The 15720-nt window shown below is 52.5% G+C and overlaps 1 protein-coding gene across 6 annotated transcripts in view; it reads right to left on the bottom strand.

The window, feature by feature from the left end:
- Nucleotides 1–15720, bottom strand: part of map7d1a (MAP7 domain containing 1a) — a 478390-nt gene that overhangs the window by 30810 nt on the left and 431860 nt on the right. For 5 of the 6 annotated variants that reach the window (XM_085962371.1, XM_085962373.1, XM_085962377.1 and 2 more), the window contains 4 exons: nucleotides 11308–11430; nucleotides 9052–9194; nucleotides 6411–6577; nucleotides 2139–2413 (listed from right to left, as the gene is read on the bottom strand). In XM_085962371.1, the coding sequence (XP_085818497.1) occupies nucleotides 2139–2413; nucleotides 6411–6577; nucleotides 9052–9194; nucleotides 11308–11430 (708 nt within the window). The remainder of the gene's footprint in view (nucleotides 1–2138; nucleotides 2414–6410; nucleotides 6578–9051; nucleotides 9195–11307; nucleotides 11431–15720) is intronic. The other variant, XM_085962376.1, reaches the window with a different exon arrangement.

Genomic DNA, 15720 nt, shown 5'->3' with positions numbered 1-15720 from the left:
TCCTCACCACTCGCTGCGTAAAAAAGTTTTTCCTCACGTTCCCCCTGTATCTCTTGCCCAAAACCTTCAATCTGTGTCCCCTAGTCCTTGTACCATCAACTAGTGGGAACAGCCTTTCCCCATCTAGCCTATCCAAACCCGTCATAATCTTGTACACCTCTATCAAATCACCCCTCAACCTCCTTTGCTCTAATGAAAACAAATCCAGCTTCTCCAACCTGTCCTTGTAGCTAAGAACCCCCATATCCGGAACCATTCTGGTAAATCTCCTCTGCACCCTCTCAAGGGCCTTCACATCCTTCTTAAAGTGCGGTGACCAGAACTGGATGCAATACTCCAGTTGTGGCCTAACCAGCGCTTCATAAAGGTTCAGCATAACTTCTCTACTTTTGTACTCAATGAATGCTGCCTTAATGCCGAGGGCAGCTACTCTACTGAGAGGGCAGTGTGGTTGGACAATCACAGGCTGGGTTGTGCAATGTCCCAATAGGTACCCCAGCAAAGCTGAATCAACAAACCTCAGACATACCCACACGATGGAATAGGATGTCTAATTAGGGGCAAAGAGAAAGGGGATTCCCTAAAAATCTGGGCTCCAGTTGGCATTTCTACCTTTTAAAGGGGCACTGCCCCAATACAGAAAGCTCCAATGGAAAATGGCTTGTCAATCTATTTTTCATGGGGCTGCTGCCTCTTTAAATATCCTTAGCTGGGGATTTTTTGTTGTTGACCCATTCTACAACGCAAGTATATGCCTTTACCACTGTGCACAGGGACAGGGAGCAGCTCTCAAACCAGCCTTCCATTGACACTACAAATAGAGACGCCCTTCTTAAAGGACAAATGTAAGAAGTCACACAACACCAGGTTATAGTCCAACAGCTTTATTTGAAATCACAAGCTTTCGGAGCACTGCTCCTTCATCAGGTGAAGTGACGACACCTGACGAAGGAGCAGTGCTCCGAAAGCTTGTGATTTCAAATAAAGTTGTTGGACTATAACCTGGTGTTGTGTGACTTCTTACATTTGTCCACCCCAGTCCAACTCCGGCATCTCCACACCATGGCTTCTTAAAGGAGCCATTCGTGACGGCAAGAGGTGACCCAGCTCACCACATGTGCGGGTTTCTTTGTGGGGCTGTATTTTGAGTGATCGTGGTTGGTATCATTCCTTCCTGTCACATTGTGGGAGTGCAGGGGGCAGGGATGGGGGACTCTTTCCTCCCTGGACCTCACTCCGATTTCCACTGCAGCAGATGGGCCGGCACATAATCTACTCCCAGCACTGTGCCAAGGCTATATTTAAACCAGCTGTCTATAGGTATGGCAGGTGGCAAGGTGCCCAGACTCTAACTGGCACTCCCTTTAAAAGGCTTGTATTTGTGCAGCACTTAATCACATCTGAAAGCGGGCCACGCACAAGGAATGACTTTGACGTACAGTGATGATTGTTACGTAGCTGAATCTGGCAGCCATCTTGCACCTGGCACGATTGCATGACGAGCAATGAAGTGAATGCATGGGAAAGACTGCAGTCGTCAAACTGTGTCCTAAATCTCCATGGCATAGGCTGTTGGGAGAGTCAATGAGTGCCAGCAGTGTCACCAGGTGTTAGCGTGGCTCAGTTGGTAGGACTCTCGCCTCTGAGTCAAAAGGTTGTGGGTTCAAGTCCCACGCCAGACTCTCGAGCACAAAATCCAGGCTGACACTCCAGTGGAGTGCTGCACTGTCGGAGGTGCCGTCTTTCGGATGAGACGTTAAACCGAGGCACCGCCCGCCCTCTCAAGTAGATGCAAACAATCCCACAGTGCGATTTGAAGAAGAGCAGGGGAGTTATCTCCGGTGTCCTGGCCAATATTTATCCCTTAACCAACATCCCTAAAACAGATGATCTGGTCATTATCACATTGCTGTTTGTGGGAGCTTGCTGTGCACAAATTGGCTGCCGTGTTTCCTACATTACAACAGTGACCCCACTTTAAAAGTATTTAATTGGCTGTAAAACGCTCCAGGATGTTCTGTGATTGCGAAAGGCGCTATGTAAATGCTATTCTTTCTCTGTTCAGCTATCCCGGTTCCTTTTTAATTAAAGAAATGGTAATCGCTATAGGAACCACCAATCGGTGCTGAGTCCCTTACCATGAGCAGGCTCAGGAGCCTCTACCGCCGTCTCCTTATTTTTCAGGCCACTGGCTGATGAAGGCCTCAATTTCTCCTTTTGCTCCTCGTCCTTTCCCTCCTTCCGTTTCGGGCGGTTTTCTTTCTCCTTGCGCTTCTCGCCTTTGGCTTTCGACTTCTTAACTGGGGTGGCGCTGCTCGCTGCTGGCAGCGCCTGGGGCACCGCAGGACCAGGGCTGGTGCCCGAAGACCTCCGTCTGGGTGAGCTTGGTAAAGACCGGTTCTTCGACCTCAGGCTGTTTTCGGAAACAACGACGGGGGTGAATGATTTTAAAGCGGGGCCGGAGATTGGAGCATCCCTGTGCTCGCTGACCTTCACTGGCTCCCAGTCCGTCAACGCCTCGAATATAAAATTCTTATCCTCGTGTTCAAAATCCCTCCCTGGCCTCGCCCCTCCCTATCTCCGTAACCTCCTCCAGCCTTACAACCCACCGAGATCTCTGTGCTCCTCGAATTCTGGCCTCTTGTGCATCCCCCACATCCTCTGCCTCACCATTGGCGGCCGTGCCTTCAGCCGTCTCGGCCCTAAGCTCTGGAATTCCCTCCCTAAACCTCTCTCTGCTCCTTTAAGATGCTCCTTAAACCTACCTCTTTGACAAAGCTTTTGGTCACCTGCCGTAATATCTTTTTATGTGGATCGACATCAAATTTTGTTTGGCAATGCTCCTGTGAAGTGCTGTGGGACATTTTTACTACTGTCATTCAGTTCACCCCAGAGATGTCACAGATGACGGTTCTGTTCAAGGTTCATCACAGGGTGGGGCACTGGTTAGAAAGGGTAATGCTGTCTCATTCAGGCTGGGAACAAGCACAGCAAGGAGGGTGGGGGGTGGATTTACATCAAGTCACCTCAATATCACCTGTGCAATCAGAAGCTAGAGCTTGCGGAGCTCGTTAGGGGAGAGGTGAAAGGGGTCTGTACAGAATGGCTGATGTCCCCACAAGGTCCGACAGCACCTCTCAAACCCGTGACCTCCACCACTTAGAAGGACAAGGGCAGCAGGTGCATGGGAACACCACTACCTCCAAGGAAGACACCATCCCAACTTGGACATATATCGCCGTTCCTTCATCGTCGCTGGCGGCCGTGATGGTCCGGTGGTGAGATCGCTCTCCCTGTTTCGGGCGGCCAGCTCTCGCCGCTCGCTCCCGCAACCAGAGCGAGGTGCTCGGCGAGTCGGGCAGAGGCAGCGCAGCGCGGTGAGCAGCAGCAGCCGCCAAGCCGACCCGCTGGAGCACATCGGCCGGCAGCTCCTCGGCGGGAAGGAATTCCGACTGGGAGGAGGGGACCCGTGAAGAGAGAGGAGTAGGCCCCGGGCCGTGGAGCGTGGAGCCGGCGACGGTGAAGAGGAGGCTGAATTGGAGCATTCACATCCCGACGATGTGTTCGGCGAGTCGGGCGGAGAAGCGCAGCGCAACGAGCAGCAGCAGCAGACACGACGACACGCTGCAGCACGTCGGCCGGCAGCTCCATTTGGGGTAACTCGCAGTCCGGCTGGGAGGAGGGGACCGGGCATGGTGGCCAGAGCGGGAGAAGGTCACCACACGTGGAGCCGGCAACAGCGAGGAGGAGGCCGCGGTGAAGAGGAGGACGGAGCGGCTGAGGGACATCGTGCTCCCACTGCCACGGGAAGCCATTGTATTGACTCTGAACGCGGCGCTGTATGTATAGCTGACGTGTCCCTACGGGGAACAAGCATTCCATTGTACTTGTTACATATGGCAAATAAATCTAATCTGAATCTGAATCTGAAAATCTTGAAACCCATCTTTTGTTTTTTTACCTGTCCCATTACCACCCGCTTTTGCCTCACACCATCATCCATTTTGTCAATTAATCTCTCCTGCCTTCCACCTTCCCTTTTGTTTTTTTCTCCCCTCCCCCTTTCTCTGCCTCTGTACTTGCTTAAAATCAGTTACTACATCTTGACCTTTTTCCAGTCCTGACGAAGGGTCATCGACCTGAAACCTTAACTCTGTTTCTCTCTCCACAGATGCTGCCTGATCCGCTGAGTATTTCCAGCATTTCCTGGTTTTATTTCAGATTTCTAGCATCCGCAGTATTTTGCTTTAGTTTTAGGGCAAACTGTAACCCAGCACCAGTTAGAGGTGATAAAGTGTGCAAGGGGATTGCACCTTAACGAGGTGCGGACTACTCCCAGAACTGTTTCTGCCTGAAACACACGGAATGATTAACACTCTGCCAGCTCCAGTTTTATAATTGACTAATGGGGAAAAAATGGTTGGCGTTTTTTTCTCCCGATTTAACCGTGGGCAGTTTAAGTAGTTGGAGGCCTCACTGATTTACCCATCCCCCAGTCTGGGGGTGCTGAAGCCAATTGTGATACTCCCTTACTGCCCCCCTCGGCTAACTCAGCACCAGGCCAGGGATTGAATCTGCGGCCTTCGGCTCTATATGGCTCAATAACCCAACTGAGCCTTGGGGGGAAAGGGGGTCCTCGAGAATCTTCAACCACCTTTGTGGCTAGAGTCAGGAACGAAAGAGCAGAGGAAGACGCAAGCTCACCTGGCACCCTGCGCGACTCTACATAAACCCACCTACACGTTGGCACAGATACACGGTAGTTTGTTAAAAGGAAGGGTAAGAGGGAGCTGGGGCAATGCAGTAGCATCAACATCTAGTGCTAGTCACATACTGCATTCCAGATGTGAAGAATGAAAGACGTTTAATTTTGTTTTTGAAAAGATGTGTTCCATCGTGGCTGGAGGGGGCGTGGTGGGAGAGGGAACGGTTATCAATCTGATGAGACTCTTCCTGTACACAGTAAAAAGAGAAAATGTAAATGAAATTATTCTGAGTGTCTCAGAGGACCCTGCGGAAATTCTGCAGTGACCACAATGCTGCATTCGCCCGCAACAGGACACTGGGGAGATAGATAATGAGGCCAGACTGGAGTTTGCATACGTAACCTGCTGCAAATTACATTAAATTATGGAATAACGGATAGCCACGAGTGAGTTACAGGCTGGAAACTAATCAAGGGGTTCAGGGGGTTTATATATAGAATAATAACAGATACCTGGGAGTGAGTTACAGGCTGGAATCTAATCAAGGGGTTCAGGGGGTTTATATATAGAATAACAGATACCTGGGAGTGAGTTACAGGCTGGAATCTAATCAAGGGGTTCGGTGATTTATATTTAGAATAACAGATACCCAGGAATGAGTTACAGGCTGGAATCTAATCAAGGGGTTCGGGTGATTTATATTTAGAATAACAGATACCCAGGAATGAGTTACAGGCTGGAATCTAATCAAGGGGTTCGGTGATTTATATTTAGAATAACAGATACCCAGGAATGAGTTACAGGCTGGAATCTAATCAAGGGGTTCGGGTGATTTATATTTAGAATAACAGATACCCAGGAATGAGTTACAGGCTGGAATCTAATCAAGGGGTTCGGTGATTTATATTTAGAATAACAGATACCCAGGAATGAGTTACAGGCTGGAATCTAATCAAGGGGTTCGGGTGATTTATATTTAGAATAACAGATACCCAGGAATGAGTTACAGGCTGGAATCTAATCAAGGGGTTCGGTGATTTATATTTAGAATAACAGATACCTGGGAGTGAGTTACAGGCTGGAATCTAATCAAGGGGTTCGGTGATTTATATTTAGAATAACAGATACCTGGGAGTGAGTTACAGGCTGGAATCTAATCAAGGGGTTCGGGTGATTTATATTTAGAATAACAGATACCGGGAGTGAGTTATGTGACGGAATCTAATCGAGGGGTTCAGGTCAGTTGATGAGTGATGACTGATAAGGCTAAGGGGACACTTTGATTTGATCTAATTGTGATTTTGAATGTAACGAAGGGGATTGATACATTGGCCCAGGCAAATTGCTGTCTGTGGTTGAAGGCTCCAAGAGCAGGGGCACCAGGGAAAGCCTAGGTTGAGTGGAAAGGGCGTTCAGATGCACTTCTGGTAAAAGACCACAAGGGGGCAGTCGACTTGTGGAACGGGTTACCAGGAATGGCCAATGAATGAAGCAGATATAAACGGGATCATGTTGCCCCTCTGGAGAGAGAAGGGATTGAGGGACATGGCGAAAAGGCAGGTGGGTGGCATTATCTATCAAAAAAGACCGAGGATATTCGGCTCACTGGCCTCTTCCTGTTCCTGGAAGCTCAGGTTATTCTGGGGACAATCATTTGAAAGACCATAGCCCACGGCAGGGGTTAGTTGGGGTATTGGGGACTACCTGGCTTCTTTTGTCACAGACTCTTTACTCCTGGCGATGGGCAGAGACTGTCGCTTCCTCATCATCTTCTCAGGCACGCTCCCAGGATGCAACAGGGCATGCTTTTCCTTTACGTTCTCCCGCTCCTTGTCCTTTTTCTCCTTTTTCTCCTTCTTTTTGCTTTCAATCTGGCGATAGAACGGAAAGAGGGTTCAAGATTTGACCCAAGCAACAGGTAAAATGGTGGGGATTGGTTAGTCTCTAACTACAGAACCGCCTGTCGCACCGATCGATGGTCAAGCGCGCAGCGAAACAGAGGCATGGTCCGACGAAGGTACGTCTCGAGGTGAGCGACCATATTTGAAGGGCTGTGGCATAGGATGGCGGAGGACTGCTAGATACCGAATCTGCCTCTCCTTCAACCCCCAGACTTCATTAGAATGAAATGTTTCCTCTTAATGGACAAAGGGATATGGGAAGAGAACGGGCACACAGGATTAGGAACAACTGCTTGTGTGGAGGATACACACCAGCACGGGTTGGTCGGGCTGAATGGCCTGTAATTCACAAGATGAAGAACAGACTGTCAAAAACAAGCATGGGATCTCGTGATGGCTCCAACATCATGATAGACAGGACTCTACTGGTGAACAAAGAAACTACTGACAAACGGAAGCGAATGCTAACATCGGTCTTTCACACACCGATCTCACAATTACTGCGACCAGCCTCACTCTCATGGTGAGTCACTACTGAAGTACCCCAATAGAAACCCCCCTCCCCTAGGGTTGCCAACTCTGGTTGGAGGTATCCCTGGAGGTTTCATCACAGGGCCTCCAACCGCCCCACCCAGTCAAGCAGCCTTCTTTCCCCATTGCCAATATTTTTATAACTAATAAATGAAAGTGTTCAAAGATAATGGAAAAAAAACACACTATTTTTGTTAATGCCCCCATCATTTTTCTCCTGGGTCGCTCGCAGCAGTGTCCTGGAGATCAATTTTTAATTCCTGGAGACTCCAGGGCAATCCTGGAGAGTTGGCAACCCTGCCCTCCCCCCGCCCCCCCCCCCCGCCCCCCATCTTCAAGGACCACCCAAAGGGACTGAATGTAAAAGAGTCTCACAGATCACAAACTGAAGCTGTTTAAACACAGGAGATACCAGGATAATAAAACCAGGAGTCATCCTACACGCACTGCTTATTATACAAGTTAGTAATGCTACCACTCCATTGGCTACCGATAGCACAGAGTACGTGACACAGATTTGACCTGTGACCTTCACTGGAACAACATAGTGGGAAGAGGGCAAATACTGAATAATAAATTCAATACTTGAAGCACAGTAACCATTGTTATGTCAGCGAACACGGCAGCCAAATAACACACAGCAAGATCCCACAAACAGCCATAAAATGAAATGACTAATGAATCTGCTTCTGGTGGTGTTGGTTGAGGGAGGAATGTTGATCGGGTCACCGGGAGAACTCCTTGCTGCTCTTAGAATAGTGCCGTGGGATCTTTTACATCCACCTGACAACCAGAACTGGAAGACAAGATCTCAGTTTAACACCTCATCCGAAAGATGGCACTTCTGACAGTGCAGCACTCCCTCAGTACTGCAGCAGAGAGTTAGCCTGGATTATGTCTTTGGAGTGAGGCTTGAACCCACGACTTTCTAACTCAGAGGTGAGAGTGCTACCATTGAGCCAAGCTGGCCCTTTTTATTGACTTTCTCCCCAGCTCTCCTGAAAGCATTGCCCTTTGCTCCATACCAGGGGCCCACTGGCACCTCACCCAAGTGATCGTTCTTCACGAGTGAGCCCAGGCAGTGAGTGGGGAGGGGCATCACTGCCGGGTCCAAACCTGTCCTGGCCCCACGCCCGCACCCAGGCACTGCCGGCGCAGGTCACTGGACAGCATAGAAGAGAAGGGTCCCGTCGTTCCCCACTCCAACCCAGGAGCATCAAGCAATTAACACAGTCCTGCTGGGGTCAACTACCTCAGCACAGCCTTGGCTTTTCTTGCTCTGTGTGGCTCAGCACCAACATTCAAGAGGTTGCAAGATAACTCAGTGCTCTCCCAATAAATGCAGTGAGTTAACCCAGTGACTCCCTACGCCGTACAGACCAGGAAGGTCGCGGGTTCAATCCTCGCCTGTGCTGATTTAGTCGATCTGAACAGGGTCGGGGTTTAGGGGTGCTACAATTAGTCTCATTGACTCTGGGTTAGAGAGAGGAAAATCAGCCAGGGTTCACGCTTCTTCCACCGGTCCAGTGAGCTCCGTGGGAAGCATTTGGATGTCGGCGAGGACAAGATCAGGTTCGATTGCAACGCTGCGCTCTCCGCGCCTTACAGTGCGGGCTCTCACCATGGATGAGTGCTTGGTCGATGCTGGAGGCTGTCTGTGGAACTGAACCCCAGCAAGGAGTCAACACCTTCAGGAGAGGAGAGAGCAGGCAAGGGGAGTAAAAAGGCCAATAAATGATTCATTCCTCATCAACGCACAAAAGATGTCATCAATAATTTAGTCTGAATCAGTGCCCGAGAGAGGAACGTGTGGAGGGTAGTAGACAGGGGAGCTGAGATGACTGATCGTTACCTAGTAAGGTCTTGTTGACAGCAGAGCATTTACCGTTACTATCGGTTACAGGACTACTCACCAGATGGGGCGCGGTCTTGCGCCGTCCAGCGATATCCGGGGTGCCGAGCACAACTCTCCATCGATTAGAGCATCTGTGGGGGGGTTTGCCATTACTTGGGGCTATTGGGCTGGCTGAGGCTGAGCGAGGGCAGAGAGGGGCAACTAATGTTTATAGAGAGAGTGGGGAAAGGGGAGAGAGAGGGGGGGAGAGAGAGAGAGGGGGAGAGAGAGGGGGGAGAGAGAGGGGGAGAGGGGGGAGAGAGAGAGGGCGGGAGAGAGAGAGGGGGGAGAGAGAGAGAGGGGGAGAGAGAGAGAGGGGGGAGAGAGAGGGAGAGGGGGAGAGAGAGGGGGGAGAGAGAGGGGGAGAGAGGGGGGAGAGAGAGGGGGGAGAGAGAGGGGGAGAGAGAGGGGGGAGAGAGAGTGGGGAGAGGGGGGAGAGAGAGGGGGAGAGAGAGGGGGAGAGAGAGAGGGGGGAGAGAGGGGAGGAGAGAGGGAGAGGGGGAGGGAGAGGGGGAGAGAGAGGGGGAGGGAGAGAGGGGGAGAGAGGGAGAAAGGTGGAGTGAGAGAGAGGGGCGAGAGAGGGGGAGGGAGGGGGAGAGGGAGGGGGAGAGAGAGGGAGAGAGAGGGGGGAGAGAGGGGGAGAGAGAGGGGGGAGAGAGAGGGGGGAGAGAGAGGGGGGGAGAGGAGGGGAGAGAGGGGGGAGAGAGGGGAGGAGAGAGGGAGAGGGAGAGGGGGAGGGAGAGGGGGAGGGAGAGGGGGAGGGAGAGGGGGAGAGAGAGGGAGAGGGAGAGGGGGAGAGAGGGAGAAAGGTGGAGTGAGAGAGAGGGGCGAGAGAGGGGGGAGAGAGGGGGGAGAGAGGGGGGAGAGGGGGAGAGAGGGGGGGGAGAGAGTGGGGGAGAGAGTGGGGGAGAGGAGGGGAGAGAGGGGGGAGAGGGGGGAGAGAGGGGGGAGAGAGGGGAGGAGAGAGGGAGAGGGGGAGGGAGAGGGGGAGAGAGAGGGAGAGGGGGAGGGAGAGGGGGAGAGAGAGAGAGGGGGATAGAGGGGGGGAGAGAGGTGAGAGAGTGTGATTGAGAGACGGGAGAGATAATGGGGGGGCAGGGAGAGGGAGAAAAGGGGTGTGAGAGGAGGAGAGAGAGAGAGAGCAGAGAGAGAGGGAGCGGGGAGGGAGAGAGAGGAAGAGAATAAGAAAAGAGATAAAAACACACAGAGAAGGGAAAGAAATAGAACATAGTAGAGAGAAAGAAGAGCAAGAGAAATAGAGACACACACACAGTGGGAGAGGAGAGAGGGGGAGAGGAGGGAGTGGGAGAGGAGGGAGTGGGAGAGGAGGGAGTGGGAGAGGAGGGAGGAGAGAGGAGGGCGTGGGAGAGGAGGGAGTGGGAGAGGAGGGAGTGGGAGAGGATGGAGTGGGAGAGGAGGGAGTGGGAGAGGAGAGAGGGGGAGAGGAGGGAGTGGGAGAGGAGGGAGGGGGAGAGGAGGGAGGGGGAGAGGAGGGAGTGGGAGAGGAGGGAGTGGGAGAGGAGGGAGTGGGAGAGGAGGGAGTGGGAGAGGAGGGAGGGGGAGAGGAGGGAGGGGGAGAGGAGGGAGGAGAGAGGAGGGAGGGGGAGAGGAGGGAGTGGGAGAGGAGGGAGTGGGAGAGGAGAGAGGGGGAGAGGAGGGAGTGGGAGAGGAGAGAGGGGGAGAGGAGGGAGTGGGAGAGGAGAGAGCGGGAGAGGAGGGAGTGGGAGAGGAGGGAGTGGGAGAGGAGGGAGTGGGAGAGGAGGGAGTGGGAGAGGAGGGAGCGGGAGAGGAGGGAGCGGGAGAGGAGGGAGCGGGAGAGGAGGGAGGGGGAGAGGAGGGAGGGGGAGAGGAGGGAGTGGGAGAGGAGGGAGTGGGAGAGGAGGGAGCGGGAGAGGAGGGAGGGGGAGAGGAGAGAGGGGGAGAGGAGGGAGCGGGAGAGGAGAGAGCGGGAGAGGAGGGAGGGGGAGAGGAGGGAGTGGGAGAGGATGAAGCAGACACAGAGACAGAGGGAGGCAGCAGGGAGAGAAACGAGAGGCCCAGCAAGGTAGGTGAGACAGAGAAAGACAAACCGTGAGGTAGTGAGCAAGAGAAAGCCAGACAGAAATAGAGAGAGGGAAACAAAAACAGGGAGGGAGAGAGTCAGCAGAATAGATCGACGGGGTGGAGGGGAGGGAGAACAAAGATTGGATACAATGTTATTTTCAATTTTTAAAACAAGTCCTTGACCAAAATGACTCCCAATTGTAAACCGTGTGGGATCAGTGAGGGAACAAACCTGAATCTCGCCCATTTCCCGTTAAAACAGCGACACTTCTGCTCCTGGCGAGGAAGGAGAGAGTTGGGGTCATCAGTCGGTCCACGATACTGCTCTCCCAGGGACTCAGCTGCAAGCGGCGAGCTGTGGGCAAAACAAGACCATTTTCACCAATCGGATTCCGTAGAGCGCACACCGGGGGCGGAGGGCTGGGAGTCCCAGGGTAAACATCAGACCACCCAACCCAGAGCCAGACTGGACCACAGGTTGTGGCGCCTGCAACCAAACATGAAAGTCAGTGCGTTCCGTTAATGTCCGACATGCATCGAAAATAGCAGGGAAGGATTCGAAGGGTGGAATTCACTCTCAGCATTTATCGCCTATCTGGAGCTCTGATTCCCCATGCAATATGGTAGAATCTTATGGGTCGGACGAAGGCCATTCGGCCCATCGTGCCTGTGCCAGCTCTTTGCTCTCGTGCTCTTTCCCCATAGTCCTGTAAACATTTCCTTTTCAAGTATTTATCCAATTCCCTTTATAAGTTATTCTTGAATCTGCTTCCACCACCCTTTCAGGCAGTGCATTCCGGATCACAACAACTCGCTGCGTAAAACATTTCTCCTCATCTCCCCTCTGATTCTTTTACCAATTATCTTAAATCTGTGCCCTCTGGTTACCGACCCTCCTGCCAGTGGAAATAGCTTCTCCTTATTTACTCCATCAAAACTCTTTGTAATTTTGAACACCTCTATCAAGTCTCCCCTTAACCTTCTTTGCTATAAAGGAGAAGAATCCTTGCTTCTCTAGTCTCTACACGTCATCACCAGAACCCTCTTGATTAAGTTTCTACAAATTATTCCAGTCTATTGAGCGGAGTTCTCCTTGAGGGCTGTGTGATGGTGTGATGTGTGAGACTGAACCATATAATCCAAGTAGGCCCCAGATTCAATCATGGGCCTAAGAGCTATTCTCAGCCCCGGCAGTAGTGCAGCACTACGATTGAGCTGGGCTAGTGAGGGGTCAAGGAGTAGAGAGGTGCACCCCTTACTGGATAGGATCAGATTCAACTGCGATGCTCCCCATGCTCAGGTGACACTCCAAGATCATATATTAAGGTTGGCCACTTGAGGCAGCTCTGTCAGAGGGCCACGAGGCTAGAACCAGCTCCATCAGCGCCATAAGGCCAGGAGTCAGCTCAAACAAAGCTGACAAAGGAGCCAGGGATAGGGCTCGGGCCAGCTGTGCCAGAGGGCCATGGGGCCAAGGCTAGCTCCGTTAGAGGGCCACGGGGCCAAGGCCAGAGCTAGGGCCAGCTCTGCCAGAGTGCCACAGGTCAAGTGCCAGCTCCATCATACAGCAATACAACCAAAGTCTGCACAGTGTTGCGTGGCAGTGGCAGTGAATTGCACAGGATTCTAAACACAGGTTTTGAGTTTATCGGCTCAATCTGCGGTTACCTTTGGAAATCACTGACGTTTGAACACATTATGGCCTAGAAATTCAGTATAGCCACGTTCGGGGCGCTACAGTCGGGCGGCCGCTAAAGTTTGCGCCCGGCGCAAGTTCGCGCCACCTTCGCCGATATTCAGTCGCATCGCCCCAAGAGGTTGCTGTTGCGCTAAAACAGGTGATGCACGACTATCATTAGGCGCTAAGCCGGCGGTCCAGGGCGATACCCCCGAGGGCGGGCGCAGCGCAGGTGCGGCGAGTTGCTGATTGACGGCAGACACTCTGGCGCCGGTCAGCTCTTAAAGGGGCAGGGTGGACTTGTCTGGCTGCCATGCCCTGCACACTGCAGCCCTGAAGCAAGGCCTGACCAATGCTGGTTCATCAGTTCTACGCCCTGGACCATGGGGAAGCCCGCTATTCTTCCAAATCCCATTGTACGCTCTTGCTGCTTGTCCAGGGTCATGGGGAAGGAGATGTACTGACGTCTCCTTCTGAAAAGGGCATTGTTCACCTGTCGGATGCAGCAATGTACCGCGAACTGGGAGATGTTGGCAATGTCCCCAGTAGCGGATTGGAAGGAGCCGGTGGCATAGAAGTTGAGAGCCACCGTCACCTTCACTGCCACCGACAGAGACGTCCTGCTCCTCAGCTGTGGCTGCAGATCTCTGCGAAGCAGGTGGCAGATCTCAGTGACCACCTCCCTTCTGAATCACAGCCTCCGAACACACTGCTCCTCAGACATGTTCAGATATGAGAGCTGCTGGCGGTATACCCTGGGAGGGTAAGGCCTCCTGTGCCGACACCTGTTGGCCCTTCTCTGTCTGGCCATGACTGGCACTCTCTCACGGCGTCTCTGATCCCTTTGAATGCAATGCAGAAAGCCAACGTTTCCACCCATTACAGTATATGTGGCGACTCAAGGCTATGGCACTGAAAGTGAAATCCAAGTGCAAAGCTTTGGCCTGAAGCCAGAAGTACCTGTGCGAGCGCTGAGTCAAAGCAGAAAGCTCTCTGCCTTTGTCTCTCACACAGAAGGATTGGCACAAAATGGCTGTCACTTATAATGCAGGAAGAGTCCCCTTTAAATAGCGCCCCCCACACCCCGCAGCGACTGGGAACCGTTCCCCTCTACCAGTCACTGGGGGCGCCAGGTGCAAAGAAGGGCGGCGCCACTGAAGTTCTGGTTTGGGGCGCACAAAGGGCGTTGCACGATGAAATGACGTCAGGATCTGCGCGCGCAGCTGAGCGCGCGCAAAGACTTTGCGCCGACGCTAAATCTCTAGTGAAGTTGGGGAGAGGCGCAGATCGCGCTGCGCCCGGCCGCTAGCCGCCTAGCGCCCAACATCTCCTCCTCCTAAGGCGCTACCGGCTGGCGCAAGCAACTGAATTTCTAGGCCTATGAATGTTAACTAAAGATCAGAACCATTACCAGAAATTGCGCCCTTTAGGATGTGAAGTGTAACCAAGCCTCTGGGGAGATGTGAGGCATCACGTTGTGATCTATCACACTCACCAACACTGGGACACAATCAGTGTGATCTATCACACTCACCAACACTGGGACACAATCAGTGTGATCGATCACACTCACCAACACTGGGACACAATCAGTGTGATCGATCACACTCACCAACACTGGGACACAATCAGTGTGATCGATCACACTCACCAACACTGGGACACAATCAGTGTGATCGATCACACTCACCAACACTGGGACACAATCAGTGTGATCGATCACACTCACCAACACTGGGACACAATCAGTGTGATCGATCACACTCACCAACACTGGGACACAATCAGTGTGATTAATCACACTCACCAACACTGGTTTGTGTTGAAATCCACACTTACAATGACTTTTCTAATGTGAAAAGGGGATGACAATCCATGTGAGGTTTTGTCGGCATTGTTTTGCCTGTGATCCCGCGACAGATCCTGTTTGAGGAGCTTGCTGAGCCGACGTTCATCTTCCCAGCCCGTGGGGACCGAGCAGAGGCCGAATCCAACAGAGGGCAGCGCTGCTAAAAGAGACAGAGTGTGTCGGCTGCACCAAGTGAACCCAGAAACGTTGGGGTAGATTTTCATAAAGCTGTCGGGAAGGAGGCGGGACTACAACTTTCTGGTTTTAGTCCCGCCTACATCGACGTTCGGCCAATCCACGCGATTTTCCCTTGATTGACCTTGTTAAGCCCGCCCAGCGGGCTCAGCAGGCCAATTAAGGGCCACCCGGCAACAGGTGACGTCACAGACTGAAATTTCATCTGTCAAGAGGTCTTGTTTCACAGCTGTTTGAAGCTGTCAAACACTGACAGTCTGACTTCTAACCTGAGTCCTTCTACACAGACTCAGTTAGAAGTCTCACCGGCAATGAAAGCTGAAGGCTGTCACTTTTGACAGCTCGCAGCCATTTTGCTTTCAGTGCCGGCTGAATGATGGACTCCCGAAACCTAGAGGAAGAAAAGCTGTTAAGGTAAGTACAGGTAATTTAAACTTCTTTACACACTTTCGACACACCAAACACACTTACCTTTGCACTCATGCACCCATCACTCACCTGAACACCGACATCGCGACCCCTCCAAGTCCTTCAACCCGACGGCCCGCCTCCTCTAACCTGGCGTGGTTTGAAGCCGTCGGGAATCCCACACGACACCCCTCAAAATAGGGATTAGGCTAAAAACTGCCTGTTAACTACCTGTTAACAGGCAGTTAATTGGCACTAATCCCTTCCCGCCTCGGGTCGGCGGGTCCCAGTGCAGGGCGGGTACCCGCCTCCTCTGAAACTTACGTGGAGGCGGATTTTGGGCGGGATGGTGTCGGGACCCCCGAAATCGGGATTTCCCCCCCTCCCCCACGCCTGAAACCCCGCCTGACGGCTCCAGGAAAATCGACCCCGTTCTCTCCCATTTCCACACAAGTCGCTTGCTTTTCAGCCAAGAAAAGCAAGGTTCCGTGACGTGTCGTCACGCTCCCAAAATG

This window comes from Somniosus microcephalus, chromosome 20 (assembly GCF_052327205.1).
Source record: "Somniosus microcephalus isolate GS21.2 chromosome 20, FLI_Smic_1.0, whole genome shotgun sequence".
In the NCBI taxonomy this organism is placed as follows: Eukaryota; Metazoa; Chordata; class Chondrichthyes; order Squaliformes; family Somniosidae; genus Somniosus; species Somniosus microcephalus.
Note: the sequence above shows the minus strand (reverse complement) of the source record. Positions and strands in the feature narration are given on the sequence as shown.